We start from the raw sequence: 19,943 nt of genomic DNA, 5'->3' as shown, positions 1-19,943 counted from the left end.
TTTTTAACATGCTCACCAGGACTTATCAACGTGCCCTTGGTGGAGGTGATGGGCTATGTCTGTCTGACAGCTGACAGTGCCCTTGTGTGCAGTAGGACGGTGTCTTTATGGTTTGAGTGTCTGCTCATTTGCCTGTAGGTTCAGTGTACTTACAACTGATATCAAAATGGCAGTGCCATCGAGTCCCTGCTCACAGTGTCTGTCTTGGGTGACTTGAGCCGCCCTAGGCTGGAGCTATAAATGAGGCTATACAAACATAAGGCAGCTTCTTCACAGCCGCAAGTACATGTGTGGGAGTGGGGTGTAGCATAGCCAGGCTCTCTGAGAAAGGCCCGGAGATGGTGGAAGGAGAAGGAGCTGTGGGAGCTTTGGAGGGAAGGAAACAGGTGCACACAAGCAAGCTCTCTGCTGCCTCTCATCTTCTGCATTTCCTTATTCTTAATTTTTTCTAAAACAAATTTGTTTGATTGTTTGTTTATTGGTTTTTCAAGGCAGGGTTTCTCTGTAGCTTTGCAGCCTGTCCTGGAACTAGCTCTTGGAGACCAGGCTGGCCTTGAGATTCACCTGCCTCTGCCTCCTGAGTGCTGGAATTAAAGGCATGCACCACTACTGCCCAGCTATTTTTAAAATTTTTAAATTATGTGTGTGCTCATGTGCCACATGTGTGGGTGCCCAGAGAAGGCAGAAGAGGGCACTAGGTCCCAGTGGGGGCTCAGGTGCAGACAGTTGTAAACTGCCCAGCATGCGCACTGGGGACTAAACGTGGGTCCTCTGCAAGACTAGCAAGTGCCCTTAACCACTAAGTCATCTTCCAAGTCCTATTCTTGATGTTTTGAGACAAAAGATTCACTCTGTAGCCCAGGCTGGCCTTGAACTTTTGGTAATTCTCTTGCCTCAGTCTCCCAGGTGCTGTGATTATAGGCATGTTTCATTTTTCCTATTTATTTATTTGTTTACTTATTTTGTGTATGTGTTGGCACAACCGAGTGAGGTCAGTTCTTTCTTTCCATGTGGGCTCTGGCAATCAAGTTCAGGTTGCCAAACTGGTTAGCTCTTTATTCTCCCCACCCTTTGCTTCCTTTTCCTTTGTCCTTTTTCCTGTCCTTTCTTCCTTTGATCCTTCCTCTCTCCCTCCCTCCCTCCTTTCCTTTCTTTCTTTCTTCCTTCCTTCTTCTTCTGCCCCCTTCCCCTCTCTCTGTCTCTGTCTGTCTCTCTCTCTCTCTCTCTCTCTCTCTCTCTCTCTCTCTCTCTCTCTCTCTCTCTCTCTCTCTTCCTTTCTTGGGGCAGGGTTTCATGTAACTCAGGCTGGCCTGGAGCTCATATGTAACTTTAACTTCTAAACTTCTTGCTCTCTATCCCAAGTATTGGGATTACAGGTGTGTTCTACCACATTCAGCTTTTTGTTTTTTTTTGAGTTTCTTGTTTTATTTGTTGTTACTGCTTTGTGTGTGTGTGTGTGTGTGTGTTGGGGGGGTCTCTGTGTGTGTGTACATATATATGCAGGGGATGGAAGGGCTCCTGTGCACCAGGCAGGTGATATTCCCAGTAATTTGCCCTGCTAGCTCTTGACATTTTCCCTTGTGACCTCATCTAGCCCGGAGACCCCCATCTCCAAATAGCCAAATACCATCTCATTAGAGTTGAACTCCACATGTGACTGGTGCAGGACACACACATTCAGTTTCTTACTGCGTCCCTATTGGTGGTAGTTCACTAGAATGTGAAGGGAACCCGAATTTTAGGAATGTCTGAGTTATGTCTTCATGACAGCCCCTTGTTGAAAAATGTTAATGCATGGGTGATGGCCACTGGGTGTAGATAATATCTGCCCTTGTAGATTATGGTGCTCCCTTGGTCCCGTGTTATTCCCCGGGAATCACAAGGGGCTGTTACCATGTCTGTCCGTAAGTCTAGATTGACAGTGTGCCTGTGTGTCATTTCTATGAATGTACTTGGGTGACGGTGCCCCTAGGGGTTCTGGTGTTTGAGTAAGAGTGACTTGAGCTTGGGTGGAATTATGACAGTCCGTTCCAGCGGAAAACTGTGATGCACTTTGGTGGCAGTGTGTGGTGTGCCTGTGCCTGCCTGTCCACGTGGTGTGTCTGGGATCAGGCTACCCTGAAGGTTGTCCCACTGTCTTGTGGCCCATGCCCATAGGAGGCCCAGAGCTGGGAGCTGTAGAGCTTCGCATTGAGGAGCTGAGACACCATTTCAGAGTGGAGCATGCTGTGGCAGAAGGTGCCAAGAATGTCCTGCGCCTGCTCAGTGCTTCCAAGGCCCCAGACCGCAAGGCAGTCAGCGAGGTGACACTGAGGGCTTCTACTAGGGGAGGGGCATTCAAGATGTGGGAGGATGGGTCTGGGACATAGGAGAGATAGGGAGATCCAACAGGAACAAGTCATGATGAGGGATGGAGCCAGAACTTAGATGGGCCACCATTAAGTGTGGTGCCTCAATAAGAAAGAGGAGAGACACCAGGACAAATCTAAACTAGGAGCAGGGTAGAGTCTTGGGAAGGTGTGGAGCCTAAACTGGGGCCTGTGAGAGGTAGGACACCTGCAAGAGGCCGGGCTTTAAGTGAGGTGGTGGGCACCAGAAAAGAAAAGGCTTTGGTGAGGATGGAGCCTTAGTGGGTCCTGGCTCCAGCAAGGGGCAAGGCCTAGTCCTTAAGACTCCACCTGATGGGACCAAATAGGTTGGAGGTTTAGGCCTGAGGAAAAAGTTGCTGGAGGTGGGTGGGTTCTTGGGGGCCTATGCCTGTCTTTAGCTCTCTACCTTCTGCCTCAGGCTCAGGAGAAATTGACTGAATCTAACCAAAAGCTGGGCTTGCTGCGTGAGTCACTGGAGCGGCGCCTCGGGGAGCTACCGGCTGATCACCCCAAGGGACGGCTACTTCGGGAGGAGCTTACTGTGGCCTCATCATCAACCTTCAGTGCAGTACTGCCTGGGCCCTTCCCTGCCACGCACTACAGCACTTTGAGCAAGCCTGCACCTCTCACAGGTGGGCTCCAGGCTGCAGCCCCTGGGGTCTCGCTCTGAGACTCCTTACCTGGTCTCCGGGCTTCTCATTGTCTCCTTCCCCTTCTCATCCTGGTCCCCATTTCGTCTCTGATAGCCATGTTCTTGCTCTCTTCTGATTCTAGACTGTTGCCCCTCACCCCCTTCTTGGCCCTGCCTTCCTCTGCCCAGTCAGCAGCCTGTGGCAGGTCATTAACCATTAGCCCCCCAGTGCTGCTTTCCTCCTTAGTCCTTACTTCTGGCTGTCCTGAACAGTTTTTTTCTTTGAAAACGTCAGCACCCTGAACTTCCTTAGACTGGTTGTCCTCTACTCTGACCCAGTGTCAAAGCCCCCACTGGCTGCCCTTTCTCAGCTGCTCTGTCTCCTTAGCCTGCCTCCCATGAGCCTATCCTTCCTGCAGGGACCCTGGAAGTACGAGTGATAGGCTGCAGGAATCTTCCAGAGACCATCCCCTGGAACCCTTCCCTCTCAGCTGGGGCATCTGGAACCCCTGACAGCCGTACCCCTTTCCTAAACCGCCCAGCTCGGGGCCTTTACAGCCGAAGTGGAAGCCTTAGTGGACGGAGCAGCCTCAAGGGAGAAGCTGAGAACACGAGTGAGTGGGTGGCTGGGTAGGGTGTCTGCCTTTGTAGCATTTTATTTTTTGATTTGTCTATTTGCTTGTTTATTCAAAACTAGGATTTCACTATGTGGCCCAGGCTGCCCTCAAATTCTAGCCTCAAGTGATGACACTCCTGCTTCAGCAGCTGCGTAGCGGGGCACAGGGGCCCTGACTTCTGTGATGACACTCCTGCTTCAGCAGCTGAGTAGCGGGGGCACAGGGGCCCTGACTTCTCCGCCCCTGAACAGGCACTAGAGAGAGGACTCAGTGGTAAAAGTGTGTACTGAGCTTACAGAGGACCTCAGCCCACATCAGGGGTCTCCTGACTGCTCTAACGGCAGCTCCAGGGCCCCGATGCCCTCTTCTGCCCTTCCTGATCTCTACATCATGTGCACAATCCCCCACGCAGACATACACATGCATATATAATTAAACAATAAAAATGAGAGGCCTGAGAGATGGCTCAGCAGTTAAGAGCACTTGCTGCTCTTGTAGAAGACCTTGGGTTTGGTTCCCATTATCCTCATAGCTGCCCACAACCCTCCATAAATCCAGTTCTAGGGAATCTGACACCCTCTTCTGACCTCTTCAGGCACCAGACACACACCTAGTACACATATATACATACATGCAGGCAAAATACTTATACACATAAAAATAAAAGTAAATAAATAAAAATTAAATAGATAAAATGGTGACATCCATTGGGATAACTAACCAAAACAATAACAAGACAAAACAAAAAGCCCACAAATGGAAGAGAGGATGTAGAGAAGTTGGAGCCTGTTTACATGGGGTGTGGGGGTGTAAAGTGAAATAGCCGCTGTGGGAAACTGCAGGCTGGGGACCCCATCAGTGCTAGAGCTGCCTAGAATCTGCCAGTGAGGGATGGGGTCACGGGCTCAGAGGAGAGCACTTGCCTAGCATACTCGAGGCCTTGGTCCCATCCCAAGCCCAACAAACATAAAAGAGGAAATCAGCAATAACCCTGTGACCTAATAGTTTGGTTTCTGTGTCCATCAAAGAACTGAACGAAGGTCTGAGGTCCTAGACACCCGGTTTGTGGCGTTTTTCAAAATGACAAGAAGGGAGAAGCCATGTCCGTTGTGTTTTATGAAAACAGGAATAGTGGACTAGGATTCAGTCTCAAAAGCAAGGAGACCATGTGCTATGCCACAGCATGGATAAGCACTGAGGGCTGTGGGGAGCGTGAGGCCCTCGGAGACAGGAAGTAGGGTGGCGGGCGCTAGAGTAGAGCACGTTTACTAGGGAGAGATGCTGACGTCTCCTGAGCTGGAAGGAGGGAGGTGAACTGATGGGCACAGCAGTAGGCGAGGGACAGAGGGTATGTGGAGTGCTTGCCTAGCATGTGTGACGCCCTTAATCTGAGTCCCAGCACTAGATAAACCAAGTGTGGTAGCACACACCTGCAGTCCTGGCAGGCTTAGAAGTAGAGATGGGGCAATGAAACATTCATAACCATCCTAAAAATGCATCCAACGCTAGCCTGAGCTACACAAGACTGTCTCAAAACAAACCAACCAAACACAGATCTGGGGTGGTCATACAAGCCTCCCAGAATTTAGGAGATAGAAGCAAGAAGAGCAGAAGTTCAGGGCCAGCCTGGGCTACATGAAACACTATCTCAGAAAACATAAAACAAAAATGAGGACAGACATGGCGGTGCATGCCTGTAACCCTAACACCTGGGACGTTAAGGTGGGAGGATTCACGGAGGTCTGGGTTTCAGAGGAAGTTCTAGGCTAGCCTGGTCTTTGGAGTAAAAGTCTATCTTAGAACCAAAAGGTAAACACCCAAAAATGAACAGCCCCTTCTCCCCAACCCACAATCTGAACTAAAGGCTTTACTGTGCAAGACAAGCTCTCGGGGCATTGAGGCCAGGCCTTTAGAAAGACACTGACAGGGTGTGGAACACCCCCTTTCCTGCTGCCCTCTCCTGGTTTCAGCTGAGGTCAGCACCGTGCTCAAGCTGGACAATGCAGTGGTGGGACAGACAGCCTGGAAGCCGTGCGGCCCCAATGCCTGGGACCAGAGCTTTACCCTGGAACTGGAGAGGGTGAGCTGAGTTGGGGGACAATGGGATTAGAGGAACAGGAATTTGGACTTCAGACACCTGAGGTGATGGATGGCCCCATTCTTCTTCCTTGAGGCACGGGAGCTGGAGTTGGCTGTGTTCTGGAGGGACCAGAGGGGCCTGTGTGCGCTCAAGTTTCTGAAGCTGGAGGACTTCTTGGACAACGAGAGGCACGAGGTGCAGCTGGACATGGAACCTCAGGGGTGCCTGGTGGCTGAGGTACAGCTTGCTCCCTGACTCCTGACCCCAAGATGTGTTTTGCCTCCTTGCCCCTGATTGTCCAGTATGAGGAGATTAATTTCAGATGGTTCTGAGCATTCATGGGAAGTCAGGCTCCTGAGAGTGGGGAATGATGCCAGGAACAGCACCGCTCACGTAAGGAAGGCTCAGCGGTAATGGACCACATATGAGATGTGGTCCCAGAAGATTGTGCCTCAGCAGATTACATGTTGATCTGGAGGTGGGGCACAGTGGGGGAATGCTTGCCTAGCATGCACAAAGCCCTGGGCCCCATTTCTAATTCCAGATAAAACTAGATGTGGGCACTGGAGAGATGGCTCAGCAGTTAAGAGCACTAGCTGCTCTTCCAGAGGACCCAAGTTTGATTACCAGCACCCACATGGCTACTCACAGCTATCTGTAACTCCAGTTGTAGGGGTTCTGACACCCTCTTCTGGCCTCCTTGGTTACTAGGTACACATTTGTACACAGACATACATGCAGGCAAAACACCCATACGTTAAACAAACAATAAAACTAAGTGTCATATAACCTCAAGCCACATGGTGAGCAGGAGGCCAGGGATAATAAAAGACTTACCAAAATCCAAAACCAAAGCCAGGTGGTGGTACACACCTTTAATCCAAGCATTCTGGAAGCAGAGGCAGGTTTATCTCTGAGTTTGAGGCAGTCTGGTGTACTGAGCAAGTTCCAGGACAGCCAGAGCTACACAAAGAAATCCTGCCTTGAAAAACCAAGGAGGAGAGAGAGAGAGAGAGAGAGAGAGAGAGAGAGAGACCGAGAGAGAGACCCTACCTTAAAAACAAAACAGTTGGATATGGTGGTGCACACCTTCAATCCCAGCACCCAGCACTCTGGAAACAGAGGCAGGCAGATCTGAGTTTGAAGCCAGCTTGATCTGCATAGCATGTTTCAGGCTACATAGAGAGACCCTGTCTGAAAAACAAATCAAGCCCCAAACTCCTATTTTCTGCCACTCCAGCCTGGACTACATAGTGAGTTCTGTCTCAAAGAACCAAGCTCTGTGGTGAGCCTAGTGTGGAGCACGAGGCTCGTGTGTTCAAAGCTCTGGCGTACGTCCCCAGCACCACCAAACAGCGGCAACAGCAAACTCGGGTAGAGGCGGATGCTGCTGGTGGCCGAAAAGCAAGTGAGGGCCGCACCTGACAGAGCTCTCGGAAGTGTGGCTAGTCTAACTGGAAACCGAAGTTTTTACCTCACTCAAGTTTTGAGGAATTTAAATTTTGGTCTCCACACATGTCACCTATCCAGAACTCAATAACTATAGCGTTGGAGTTGGGAACACTAAATCATCATGACTCCCTCGGGGTGGCCATGCCTCCTCCCGGATAGAGCCACAGATTTGTGACTAAATCTTCAATACACAGGGCTACTGGGGCACGGCAGACCTTAGCAGCAGTGCTAGATGACACCCGTGTGGCCAACGGCGACCACACTCCGGAGTCGAGTCAGTAGGCCATGTGACACAGGTCCCCGGACTTGCGCCGGGCTTGTTGGTCCTCAGGAGGGTCTGATTGCTTGCTTCCTCCACTTCCAAGCTGGAAGCCTGTTATGGTTTGAACACGGATGTTCCTGTCTTAAGTACTTTTCCTGCGGCCGTGGTAAAACACCCTCGCAGAAGCAGTTTCGGGAAGAGGGGGTTTCTTTTGGCTCCTGGTCTATCATGGTGGGGAGGTGAGGACAGTGGGAGCTGTAGGTGGCTGTTTCAGTGGTAGGGAGTGAAGTCAGGAAGCAGGGGCCTAATAACTAATATTAACTATTACAACCCCACAGAAGACTTATGGGTTTGAACACTCGCTCCCCAGCTGCTGGCCGTTTTGAGAGGTTATAGAAGCTTCAGGAAGTGTGTCACTAGGGGATAGACCATGAGGACTATAGTTAGGCCCTTCTTCCTGCTAGCTTTCTGCCTCCTGGTCCTCTGAGGAGTAACTGTGCTTTTGTCTTCTGCCACTGCGGACCCCCCTGCCTGAGCCGCCATGTCTTCCTTCATGATGGACTATGTTCCCTAAACTGTGCGCCAGAATAGACTTCTCCAGTCGCTTCTGTCAGAGTGAGCACTTCCGAAGGCCAGCAGGGAGTGCTGGTGTCCTCCACAGTCGTCAGCTCCTGCTGCTTGACAGGATATCCAGGAGACAAACTTAGAGGAAGCAGATTCCTTTGGGTTCATGGTTTCCCCCATTGCCACTAAGTTAGTGGCAAAGCACGGCATGGAATGGAGCTGCTCTCATGCCGACCAGGAGACAGAGGGACGAGTGAGGTCTGGCAGTGATGTCATCTTCCCTCTTCCCCACAGTCCATCAGGCTCTGACCCCATCAGTGATGAATCCAGGAGGGCGGTCATTGGCTGTGCATTGTCACTGCCAAAGGTCAGCTTTACACCTGGCTGCTAGAGTCAAGCCACTTGCCCTCAGAGAGGCCTAGTGCCCATACTTAAGATGATGAGTGCCTCTGCTCCTGAGACCACTGCAGTGAGCATGTATGTCCCCACAGGTCACCTTTCGCAACCCCATTATTGAGCGGATTCCTAGGCTACAACGGCAGAAAAAAATTTTCTCCAAGCAGCAAGGTAAGAAGTGGCCCAAGTAAGCCGAGTCGGAGCCAGGGAATCCCAGGGCATCACAGGTAGTGATCCTAGCCTTGCTCTCCTAGGGAAGGCATTTCAGCGTGCCAGACAGATGAACATTGATGTGGCAACTTGGGTGAGACTCCTCCGGAGACTCATCCCTAATTCTGTCACCACGGGTACCTTCAGTCCCAACGCATCTCCAGGTTCTGAGGTTCGGAACACTGGGTAAGGAAGGAGGATGGCCCCAGTCTCACCTGTCCCTTGTTTCCAAGGTACTAGGTCCCCAACTCATCTTCCTCCCTCTCCTGCAGAGATATATCCATGGAGAAGTTGAACCTTGGTGCTGACTCAGACAGCTCATCCCAGAAGAGCCCACCAGGGATGCCCCCCGCCTTATGCAGCCTGGTGAGTGCCCACCCCCCTCTAGGCAGGGCGGCCTAGGGAAGCCGCTGCTCTTTCAGAAGCCTCCAGGAGCTAACCCTGGATCGCACAGCAGGACCAGGCTTTGTGTTTGTTTTTGTTCAATATAGTTTAGACTTTGAACTCTTGAACTCCTGATCCTCCTGCCTCTGTCCCCTGAGTGGTGGGATTCCCAGGCCTGGTCTCTAGGTTGCCAGTGGTGAAATCCAGGGCTTTTTGCATGCTAGGCAGATGCTCTGCCAACTGAACAACATCCTAGGACCTCGACTGTTTTCTATCCTAGCTTAAAATTGTCATCTGGGAAGCTGGGCAGAGTGGTGCCAGCATGCCATCCCAGCAAGGGGTGGCTGAGGCAGGGGCATCACTGGAGTCCAGCCAAGACTGGGTAGTAAGTTCTAAGCCAGCTGGGCTACACACCCAGACCCTGTCTCAAAACCAAAGCTAAGTAAGGGTCACGTGAGCTTGGGGGCTAGAGATTTGTTCTCCAGAAGCTCTTGAGTAGCGTGCTTGCAGCTCTGGGTTCCATCTCCAGCCTGGAAAAAGAAAAAGAAAAAAAAAAGAAAAAAAGAAAAGAAAGAAAACATAAACTTTGAGCTGGGGAGAAGAGGGCAGAAAGGTGCCCATTCGTGAGCCGTGTTCTGGGAAGCAGGGGTGGGGTTCGGGAATGCAGGTCATCCTCAGCAAGGTAACAGTTTCCTGTAGGGGAGCATTTTTTCTTTTTTGAGATTATAATATAGCAGTTCCCTCTACCCTTTTATCCCTTTAAATCCTTCTGTAGACCCCTTCTTGTTTTCTTTCAAATTCATGACCTCTTTTTTCATTAATTGCTATTGCATACATGTATGTATGTGTGAATATTTATATATTCCTAAATACAATCTGCTCATCCTTGATAATGTCAAATATTTGTATGTTTTCAAGGCTGACCATTTGATATTTGGTAACCAATTAGTGTGCTTTTCCCAAGGAAAGACTTATTTCTCTTACTCTAAGCATACCTTAGTTGCCTGTAGTTCTTTGAGTAGAGCTGAGGCTTTGTGGCCTTTTCCCCATCCTCTTTGGCATGCCTATTGTTGTCCGTGTTCAGCTCACAGCCATTGAGACTTTATAGACTAGCTTCTGCCACCTGCAGGAGATAGCCCACAGCAAACTTCCTGATCCTCTGGCTCTTACAGTCATTCCACCACTGCCTTCCACAGAGTTCCCTGAGTCTTGGGTGTGAGTGTTTTATAGAGGTGTCCACTGGGACTGGACTCTACACCTCTGCATTCTCATTGATTATGGTTTCTGTAGTGGTCTCCATCCATAGCAAAGAGAGGTTTCCTTCATGAGGAGTGAGGACTACTTATCTGTGGGTGTGAGGACAAATATTTAGATATGGTTAGGGACTGTGCTGGTTCAGTGCAGTGGTGGCTGTGGGTCTCCTCCAGGCTCGGTAACTTCACTAGCTCTGGATAGCTGGCTGGGTTTCCAGTACCTGGCATATTTTGTTGAGCCGGTGTTAAGTCCAGTTACAGAACTGTTGGTCTAAAACATGAAGGAAAACAAATGAATTTATATCAAAGACAGATTTTGTTGCTCCCTTGATGGGAGTGCAGCTGTCATGAGCTTGCTCAGTTCTGTGGTCGTGGTGTTTTTGTAGAGTCAAGGAGCTGACTCAGCTCTGTGAGCCTGTTGAGTGCTGCACGGGAGCGTAGCGGACAGACCCCAGCGCTTTCCTATTGATCACCGTGGTGGGGGTGTCATAGACAGGACTCCTGTGGGTCACCAAATGCTCCTTTTCTTCTTCCCTTGTCTTAGTTAGGGTTCTGTTGCTGTGAGGAGACACCATGACCATGGCAACTCCTATAAAAGAAAACATTTCATTGGGGCGACTCGCTTACAGTTCAGAGGGTCAGTCCATTACCATCACGAGGGGACATGGAGGTGTGCAGGCAGACGTGGTGCTGGAGAAGCACCTGAGGGTCCTACATCTTGCAGGCAACAGGAGGTGGTGTGAGTGTTACACTGATTGAAACTTGAGCAAACGATTCCTTAAAGCCCGTCCCACAGTGACCCCCTTCAACAAGGCCGTGCCTCCTAATAGTGCTGCTCCCTTTGGGGGACATTTTCTTTCACATAGCCACATTCCTTCCAACCATTTCTGGCTTTGATAGGCTATATGTCCATAGGCTGGCCCACCAGCATTCAGCATTTATCTATTTTTCTCTTATATTCATCTATTTATTTGTTTGTTTATTTTGGATTTGTCAAGACAAGGTTTCTCTGTGTAGCCCTAGCTGTCCTTGAACTCACTATGAGACCAGGCTGGCCTTGGACTCACAGAAATTGCCTTCTCTCTCCTGAGTACTGGGATTAAAAGTGTGTGCCACCATTCCTGGCTTCTTTTTAAAGTTTTTAATCTTTCTATTTATTTTGTGTGAATGTGTGGGCACTCATATGGAGGTCAGAGGAACAACTTACAGAACTCAGTTCTCTCCCTCCACCTTGTGGGGCCCAGGACTCAAAGTCAAGTCAGACTTGTTGACAGGTGCCTTACCCACCATGTTACGTTGTTGGCCCAGTTCCCTTTTCTTTTTGTATCATGCTGCTTCCGCCTCCTGAATGCTGAGATCGTGTCCCACCGCACCTGACTGTAGTACCTACTTGTCACCTCTTTCCATTTGGAAAAGGGGATGGAACCTGGGGTCTCACATGAGCTGTACCCTCAGGTCCTGATTCTCTTTCTCTTTCAATATATGTGTTTATATGGTTTTTTTTGGGGGGGGTGTGCATACGTATTACACCTCACAAGTGTGGGGGTCAGAGGACAACTTGTAGGAATTGATTCTGTCCTTTTACTGTGTGGGTCTTGGGGTCTACCTCAGGACACCAGGCTCGGTACAGGAAGCACCTTCCCTTATCTGAGCCATTTTGAAGGCTGCCCCAGGTCTGACTGTTTTCAGTCAAATGTTCGTGTGGCATGGCTAGGCCAGGATGGAGCTCTGTAGAAGAGCACTCACCTCACAGGTGTGAGGTCCTGCATTCCATGCCCAGTCCAAGTCCAGCAGTCCAGCAGTCTGTCCAGGCTGAAACCAGTAACTATGAAGTAGACTGGAGGGCAATGGAGCAGAAATGGACGGGGCCTGTTCTTCAGTCAGGAGTCATCTGGTGCCTGCACAGGTGATCTAAGTAAAGGGTTACAGAGGAGGGACCTGGGCCTGGTGATGTAAGTCTGGGGTCCACGTTACCCAGCAGGCTGAGGCAGAAGGATCACAAGTCCAAGAGATAGCCTGGGCAATTCGGTGAGAACCTGCTCAAAGAAATAAGTAGTGCCAGGGGTACCATGTGTAACCATGTGCAGGAACTAGGTTCTGCCCTAGTCCTACAAAGAAATCATGTCAATGTGAAGGCAAAGGGCCTGAGGGGGGTGGGTCAGGCACGGGGAGGGGAGGGAGTAGCTCGGGCCCTGTTGGCTCTTAGGGATAACTCTTGATTGTGGCTACCATGACCTCTGCACCACAGAGTTCTCCAACCCATGAATCCACCACCTCTCCAGAGCTGCCTTCAGAGACCCAGGAGACCCCAGGCCCTGGCCTGTGCAGGTAATACCCCTCCCTATCCACCCCCCCGCCGCATTCCTGCCTACTCTCTGAGTTCACTAGCTCCCTTTTTCCACAGCCCCCTGAGGAAGTCACCCCTAATGCTTGAGGACTTCAAGTTCTTGGCAGTGCTGGGCCGGGGTCATTTTGGGAAGGTGAGGCAGGGGAAGGACTTATGGGCTCAGAGGTCTTCCTCCAAGGGCCCAGGGTGTCCATTAAGGCTCCTGTGCCCACTGTGTTCCAGGTGCTGCTGTCTGAATTCCGCTCCAGTGGGGAGCTCTTTGCCATCAAAGCCTTGAAGAAAGGTGACATAGTGGCCAGAGACGAGGTGGAGAGGTGAGGCCCTATCCTGGCCCTTGAGGATTTCTAGGAAACAGCCCAAGAGTAGGTCACCATTGAGCATTTCAGTGAGAGACTCATGGTACTAGAACTTACAACCCTCTTACCTAAGACTTAGAAAGTAGTTACTGCGACTCACTGTGCCCCTCTCCCCTTCCAGAGCGAATGCTGCTATTGTCTCCCACTCTGCTCATGGGTTCACAGTCTGCCAGAGGTCACACAGTAGGCAGGAGGTTCAGGACTAAACTGTAGGGATGTGGGACTGCCTCAGTTTGGGGGTCAGGGTCAGAGGTAAGATGCCTCTGTCACCTGTGCCTCCGGATGCTAGGAAAAGCTGGCCTCCCTTCAGAGCTCAGCCTCCTGATCTACCCATCAAATAGGGTTGTCTATTTAAAGTGTTCTTCACGGTCCTTGACCCTTGAGAGGCATCAGGCTGTCCCGAGACTTCCCAGCCACCTTTGTAATAACCAGGAACCTGATCCAAAGTTTAAATGAGTAAGAGGGGTTTATTTACTGATCTGGAGAGAAGCCGTCATGTCTGCCTTAAGGCGCTATGCGCAGGTGCTTGGTGACGTTTCTGGTTGTGTGCTCCTTTGTGGGCTGTGCTTGCGGTCCTTTCACAGAGACTGAAGCTTTTCCACCCCGAAGTTCGGACCCGGTTCCTCCACCTGCTTTAGTCCTTACACAGGGTGCTGTCCCTAATCCAGACTCCAGCACACACTTGGACTGCTCTGATCAGTCTGAGCCTATGCCCTCACCTGCTTCCCAAGACAATGTGTGGGTTGCCGGTGTGTAGCAGCCACGGCGCCCAAAGTTGCACAGTAAAGCAGGTTCTCAACAGACACCTGTTGTGAGCGCCAGAGGGCACGGGTGCAGGTCAGGGAGCGGCTGGGCCCTCTGACTTCTGCCTCCCGCCTAGCTTGATGTGTGAGAAGCGGATTTTGGCGGCCGTGACCAGGGCAGGACATCCCTTCCTGGTGAACCTTTTCGGCTGTTTCCAGACCCCAGAGCACGTGTGCTTTGTGATGGAGTACTCAGCGGGCGGAGACCTGATGCTGCACATCCACAGCGATGTGTTCTCCGAGCCGCGGGCTGTGTGAGTCTTCTTTCCTGCCCATCATTGGAGGCCCCACCCCTCCTCCCTGCCTCCCACCCTCCACCCTGCCTCCCACCCGGCTACCCACAGAGCTTTGGGACCCCAGGGGTTAGGGACTCTGGCGCCGGTGGAGCCAGGCTTGTGTGAACTTGTGCGTCTCTGCAGCTTCTATTCCGCCTGTGTGGTGCTGGGGCTGCAGTTCCTCCATGAACACAAGATTGTCTACAGGTGTGTACACGAGAGCACATTCTGCCCATAGACTGGACGTGCTCAAGCTCTGTACAAAGCCCCCACTCCCAATCACCCCTCTTTACATCCCCTGACACCCCCATTCCCCAGGGACCTGAAGTTGGACAATTTGCTCCTGGATACTGAGGGCTACGTCAAGATCGCAGACTTTGGCCTCTGCAAGGAGGGTGAGGGGCTGCAATCCTGGGATGAGAGGACTAGGGGGTGGTCAGGTGACATTTTCTTCTTTATGGGCTTTGCTTGCAGGCACATGCTCACCCTAAGAGCTTCAGGGTAGTTTGCCAGCTTTAGCCCCTCCTCCCTGGGTCACCCTATACTGATTAGGGGTAGGGCTGGCTAATTGGAGAGTCTCATGCTCTACCCCACCCCCCAGCCACTGGTGGCTCACATGGCCTTGCTTTCCACTCCACCCAGGGATGGGCTATGGAGACCGGACAAGCACATTCTGTGGAACCCCAGAGTTCCTGGCGCCCGAAGTGCTGACAGACACATCCTACACGCGAGCGGTGGACTGGTGGGGACTGGGCGTGCTGCTCTATGAGATGTTGGTTGGGGAGGTGAGACCTAGGCTACCTTCTTTTCTGTAGAGAACATGCATGTGCCCCGGCGTGGGATGGGAATCTGCTCCTGCTATGTGTTAGCTTTGCCTCTCTGATCTCAGTTTCTGTAAATAAAACGAGATACTTACCCTCTGTAAGCCAGCTCTAGGGCACCCCCAGGGGTAGGGGTAGGGCCCTTGGGTAGTACTGGGTGAGCTGGACTGGCTAAAAGTGGGGTCTTACTCAACCTGACTCTCTCTGCCCTCCAGTCTCCGTTCCCTGGGGATGATGAGGAGGAGGTTTTTGACAGTATTGTCAACGATGAGGTTCGTTATCCCCGCTTCCTGTCAGCAGAGGCCATTGGCATCATGAGAAGGGTAAGCATACCCCCTACCACAAAGGGCAAGGTAGGCAGAAAAGGGTTCTGAGGCACAGGACTCAGATACACATTGACATGTGCCTCGTCTCACAGCTGCTGCGGAGGAACCCAGAGCGGAGGTTGGGAGCCACTGAGCGGGACGCAGAAGATGTGAAAAAACAGCCTTTTTTCAGGGTGAGCAGACTCCTTCCTCACCCTGTCAGTCACCCCCAAGGACCTGGGTGTTTCTCCCAGTTCATTCCCACCCCAAATCTAGTTGCTCCATCTCAAGAGTTTTATTGTCAGCCCCCAAGGTCACCATGATTCCTCTCAAATGTTACCTTCTTTTGTCTGCACCCCTCATTCCCCTCTTTACTCCCACTGCTAATCCAAGCCCATGTCGTTACAGGACTAACCTGAGCTACCCCAGACTCCCTTGATTGATCTGAGCTCTAGTCCCTCTGCACCTTGTCTACTTCCTGCTGGTCTCTAGACTTTCCCGGCATCCTCCATCATGACTCTCTGTCCTCCTCTCCACAGACGCTGGGCTGGGATGTCCTGCTGGCTCGTCGCCTGCCCCCACCCTTCGTGCCTACACTTTCGGGGCGCACAGACGTCAGCAACTTTGATGAGGAGTTCACTGGGGAGGCGCCCACGCTGAGCCCACCCCGGGATGCGCGGCCCCTCACTGCTGCGGAGCAGGCTGCCTTCCAGGATTTCGACTTTGTGGCAGGAGGCTACTAGCCCCAAGCCCCTGCCTTGCCCAAGAGTTCTTGGTTTTAAAAAGGCCTTTGGGGTTTACCCCATATATGCATTTTCAGCCTCTTTGTGCAATCTGGGGTGGGGTATGCTTGGAGCAGGTGATGGAGGCAGGCAGACTCGGGGGACAGAACTGTGCTAGGGCTCAATTGAACGGTCAAGCTGGGAACATGCATTAGTGGGGGATGAGGACGGTGCTCAGGGCTGTGTTGGAGAATGTTGGGGTTATAAGGCTGTAGTGGGTACAGGGTTAGGACAGAGATCAAAATAAGGAGAATGCTTGGTTGCAAGGCGGTGGCAGAGACAGGAAGTGGACCCAAAACCTCGTTGCATTTGTGGGGAATCTCTGATCTCAGAACTAAGGATTCGGTGTAGTGCGCATGCTTTTGGAGCTGCCGACCTGAGGAGCCCACCTCTGATATTTGGAACATCCCAATATGTCTGCGCCACCGCGTGGCCAACGTTAAAATTGTACTCGTCTGGGTGGAGCCTCTTTCACTAATGAGCAGTCACAGTGTGTGTTCCACCACACAGGACACATCGCCCATGTTAGTGTTTGAGGCTCTCTACACCCTCGAGCCCTGCCCAGTGGTTTGGCTTAGCTTCTGGGCACACTCAGAGATGGCTGAAGTCACTGTGCCGGGAGCTACGCAGTGAACTGGCCTCCCAGGCACCCTTGGTTAGGCCCAGCTCTGTTGAGCCATCCTTTGAACCGGCCCTCACGGGCAGGAGACGAAGCAGTTGACGCAGCACGGCCTGGCGCAGCAGAATGTACACCCACGGGTCCAGGATCTGGTTCCACGACGCGAGGCGCACAGCCAGAAACAGCGGCTTTTGCAGGGAGCTAGAGTTCCAGCCCCCGATGGCCAACATCACCAATACCTGCGAGAAAAGCAGGCATGAGCAGGTGTGAGAGAAGGGGTGGGGCGGGCTATGCAGGGCAAATACTGTGTGGGAAGGAGAGTGACTGAGCAAAGGTTGTCAGTGAGTGCGGAATCTAATTAGAGAAGACCCATTTTGCTAGCACACAGGACAAAAGAAAGGTAAAAAAGCTGGGGAGGGCCAGGCGGTGGTGGCATACGTCTTTAATCCCAGCACTAGGAGGTAGAGGCAGGCGGATCTCTGAGTTCGAGGCCAGCCAGGTCTACAAGAGATAGTTCCAGGACAGGCTTCAAAGCTACAGAGAAACCTTGTTTCGAAAAACCAAAATAAAATAAAAAGCTGGGGAGGAAGAAGGCTAGAAAGGAATGAAGCTGAGGGACGAACTAAGAAGCTTGAGTGGATGGGGTAAGATCCAAAGATCCAAAGAGGGCGAAGGTGGAGCCGGGGATAGCAGAGGGGTAAGGCTTTTTGTGCAGGCAGGGTGATAAGGGGGCAGAGGCCAGGAGGGGGAAGGAAGGAGTATGGTTGGAGGAGCAGCTGCCCCTCACCAGCAGGGGGCTCCAGCAGATGCACGACACCACCATGATGCCCACGAGCTGGCCCACCATTTCCACGTCGTGCGCGCGAACCCTGCGCACCGAGCCGCCGCCGCCGCCCCGGGAGCTACGGAGAGTGGCGGAGGCTGAAGCGATGGATGAGGCAGACGAGGTGGAGGCCAAGTGTGGTCCACGGGACCCCCAGCGCCGGCGATCTTCGGAGCCTGTGGTGTCACGGAGACGTCGAGAGCGGCGACGCCTCCAGCGGGCTCGCAGGAGCGCCAGGCCGCTGAGCGTATTGCACACAAGTGCCGCAAGGAGCGCCGCCAGGCCAAGGCCGGCGAAGAGGCCAGCAAGCAATGCCTGGCGCCAACCTCCACGAGGTCCAAGACCAATGAAACACCAGGTGCCAGGGTACTGTAGCTCGTAGTGACCCACGTGTGCTAGCGGCAGCAGCGCCACTGCCAAAGCCATGGCGGCCAGCACGGCCAGTGCCAGGCGTGCGTGGGCCACTGACATGCGCGCCGCATGGAGCAGCGGCTGCGTGACACCCACGCAGCGCTCCACGGCCATGCCGCAGCCAAGCAAGAGTGGGCACAGGCCGAAGAAGACCATGCAGCCACCCAAGAAATGACAGGTCCCGCCAACAGGCGAACGTCCTGCAGCATACAGGCGAAGCACCAGCGCTCCCGGGATCACATGGCCTGCCAGGTCAATGGCCAGCAGGCTAGCAACGAACAACAGAAAAGTGGCAGCTGAGCGGCGCCGCCGCAGACGACCTGCTGCTTGTGCCAGCAGCGCCAGCGCCAGCACGTTGGACACTGCACCCAGGGTCATGGAGAAGATAGGCAGCGCCGGTGATGTGCCGGAATCGCCTGGCAGCACCGTAGATGTGTTGGGGACTCTGGGTGCTGCACACGCTGTTGCCTCGTCCGCTAGGCTCACGTTAAGACCACAGGGGCTCATATCAGTGGCCAAGAGGGCTGGGTAGATAAGAGGAGGACACAGTGAGGGTAGGGTCCCACCACCACCAGGATCCACGTAACAATGTGGGCTCTGTGCCTAGGGCACCTCCACATGACCCTGGTTGCGCCATATTCAGATCCCTCTTTACCTGTCAATGTCCCATGCCTTGTGCCTGTCCTCGCTCTGCCCCTACATCTGTCTACTGCTTAGGGGACTCGACTGATCTGGCAGACATTTTTAGTACCTTTCCTCATCTCCCCTGCTCCCCACCTTCTAGTGCATCAGATTCCTGGTTCATGGCCTCATAGAATAGACCCTGGGCCACTTCTGACCCAACTCCAGCCTTCACCATGTCTGCCCACTCTCCTCTCCTTTTTAGTAAGTCTCCTTGGCTGTCCCCGGAACTGGCTGTGTAGACTAGGCTGGCCTTAAAGAGATTCACCTGCCTGTGAGACCTGTGTCCTGGGATTCAAGACTCACACCACCATGACCAGCTGTTGGTCTTTTCTTCCTTGACGTCCCTATCCCACAGCTCCACTACTATAGCCTCTCTCTTCCAGTGGCCATGTCCTTGTCTCCAGAGACGCACTCTTGATCTCCAGTTTCATCTCTCCGGGAACAAGCCATCTCTGCCCCAAGGTCACTATGCCCTGTGGCTACATCTCTTGCCTCCATGTTCCTGTCCCCACAGACCCCTGCTTCCATGGACCCATCTTCGGTGCTCTTGGACTCCATGGGCCCACCTCTTTCTCTAGAGTCCCGTCTTTGTTGCCAGAGTCACACCTCTCTGTCCCCATGGCAATCTCTCAGCAGTCTGGCATTGCCCATTCAGATGCCCACCCCGTACTCCTACTGTGAACCAGCCTCTGGCTTGTTCTTCATTCTCTAGTTGAGAGGGCTAAAGCAGACATTCAGACATGCAGACATAACGGATGGACAGCCAGCCTTGGGCTGAGACCAGGATGGCCACAACCCATCAATGATCTCCTCTTCCCTGTTTACCGACCCTCAAGTCCCGGCTTCTTACCCAGTGCTGCTCAGGATGCAGGATCCCCATGGCCCGGAACTAGGCTCCTGCAGCCAGCGCCAGCTGCTCCCTGGCTCCCGGCAGGCCGCTCCCTCTTCCTGGGGCGGCTCCTCGGCTCCGTGCCGCCTCCACCCGCACCCCACTGGCCTCCAGGGGCTGCTCCACCCCATGCATGTCTGCCCGCTGGGGCTGGGAGCATGAGTGGGCGAAAGCTCTGCTGTTGGCAATGGTCAGGATCACTTGGGCTCAGTTTCTTCCCGCCAAGGACTGAGGTTCTCTGAATTGGTCTGGTCTCTGTGACCCCCCCTCCTCCCAGTGAGGCAGAAGCAACCCCCCACACCCTCACCCGGGCCTCTTGCCTGCCTCATTAATAAAGTGGATAAAATCTAAACACTGGAAAATGTGAGCATCGCCTAGGGCAGGCTGGGAGGTCTACACACTCTCGTGGGGGTGGGGTGGGGTGGTATCCCCATTGGGTTTAAGGGTTTGGGAACTAGCTGTGTGATGGAAACCAGCAATGTTGTCTGCCCTTAGGCCTTTGAGGTTGTCACAGGGTGGATGTAGGTGAGCAGCCCGGACCAGGGCAACAGGGAGTCATTCTTGGAGAAAGGGAGGTGGCTAAATGGCTCAGAGGAGTCAGGCTAGCATC

The 19,943-nt window shown here is 52.7% G+C and overlaps 2 protein-coding genes across 3 annotated transcripts in view; one reads left to right on the top strand and one right to left on the bottom strand.

Annotated features, from left to right (window-relative positions):
• The window catches only part of Pkn1 (protein kinase N1), a 30,310-nt gene extending 14,372 nt beyond the window's left edge, over positions 1–15,938 (top strand). For both annotated transcript variants that reach the window (XM_038312534.2, XM_038312533.2), the window contains exons 5-22: positions 2,158–2,303; positions 2,788–3,001; positions 3,420–3,614; positions 5,588–5,697; positions 5,791–5,934; positions 8,467–8,542; positions 8,626–8,767; positions 8,854–8,947; positions 12,467–12,546; positions 12,623–12,698; positions 12,788–12,879; positions 13,802–13,978; positions 14,144–14,206; positions 14,318–14,394; positions 14,642–14,784; positions 15,036–15,143; positions 15,239–15,319; positions 15,665–15,938. In XM_038312534.2, the coding sequence (XP_038168462.1) occupies positions 2,158–2,303; positions 2,788–3,001; positions 3,420–3,614; positions 5,588–5,697; positions 5,791–5,934; positions 8,467–8,542; positions 8,626–8,767; positions 8,854–8,947; positions 12,467–12,546; positions 12,623–12,698; positions 12,788–12,879; positions 13,802–13,978; positions 14,144–14,206; positions 14,318–14,394; positions 14,642–14,784; positions 15,036–15,143; positions 15,239–15,319; positions 15,665–15,868 (2,222 nt within the window). In that variant the 3' untranslated portion in view covers positions 15,869–15,938. The remainder of the gene's footprint in view (positions 1–2,157; positions 2,304–2,787; positions 3,002–3,419; positions 3,615–5,587; positions 5,698–5,790; positions 5,935–8,466; positions 8,543–8,625; positions 8,768–8,853; positions 8,948–12,466; positions 12,547–12,622; positions 12,699–12,787; positions 12,880–13,801; positions 13,979–14,143; positions 14,207–14,317; positions 14,395–14,641; positions 14,785–15,035; positions 15,144–15,238; positions 15,320–15,664) is intronic.
• Ptger1 (prostaglandin E receptor 1) lies at positions 14,074–19,373 on the bottom strand. Its single transcript, XM_038312536.1, has 3 exons — positions 19,295–19,373; positions 17,314–18,284; positions 14,074–16,765 (listed from the first exon to the last, which is right to left on the bottom strand). Exons 2-3 carry the CDS (start codon positions 18,265–18,267, stop codon positions 16,499–16,501), a joined length of 1,221 nt encoding a protein of 406 aa, XP_038168464.1. The 5' UTR covers positions 18,268–18,284; positions 19,295–19,373; the 3' UTR covers positions 14,074–16,498.
• Positions 19,374–19,943: the final 570 nt, after the last annotated feature.

The sequence above is a fragment of the Arvicola amphibius genome, chromosome 15 (assembly GCF_903992535.2).
Source record: "Arvicola amphibius chromosome 15, mArvAmp1.2, whole genome shotgun sequence".
Lineage (NCBI taxonomy): Eukaryota > Metazoa > Chordata > Mammalia > Rodentia > Cricetidae > Arvicola > Arvicola amphibius.
Note: the sequence above shows the minus strand (reverse complement) of the source record. Positions and strands in the feature narration are given on the sequence as shown.

Coding starts and splice junctions, on each gene's coding strand:
- Ptger1 (XM_038312536.1), bottom strand. CDS start 18,267: ATGAGCCCCTGTGGTCTTAACGTGAGCCTAGCGGACGAGGCAACAGCG. Junction 16,766..17,313: donor TCTGCTGGAGCCCCCTGCTG/GTGAGGGGCAGC, acceptor CTTTTCTCGCAG/GTATTGGTGATGTTGGCCAT.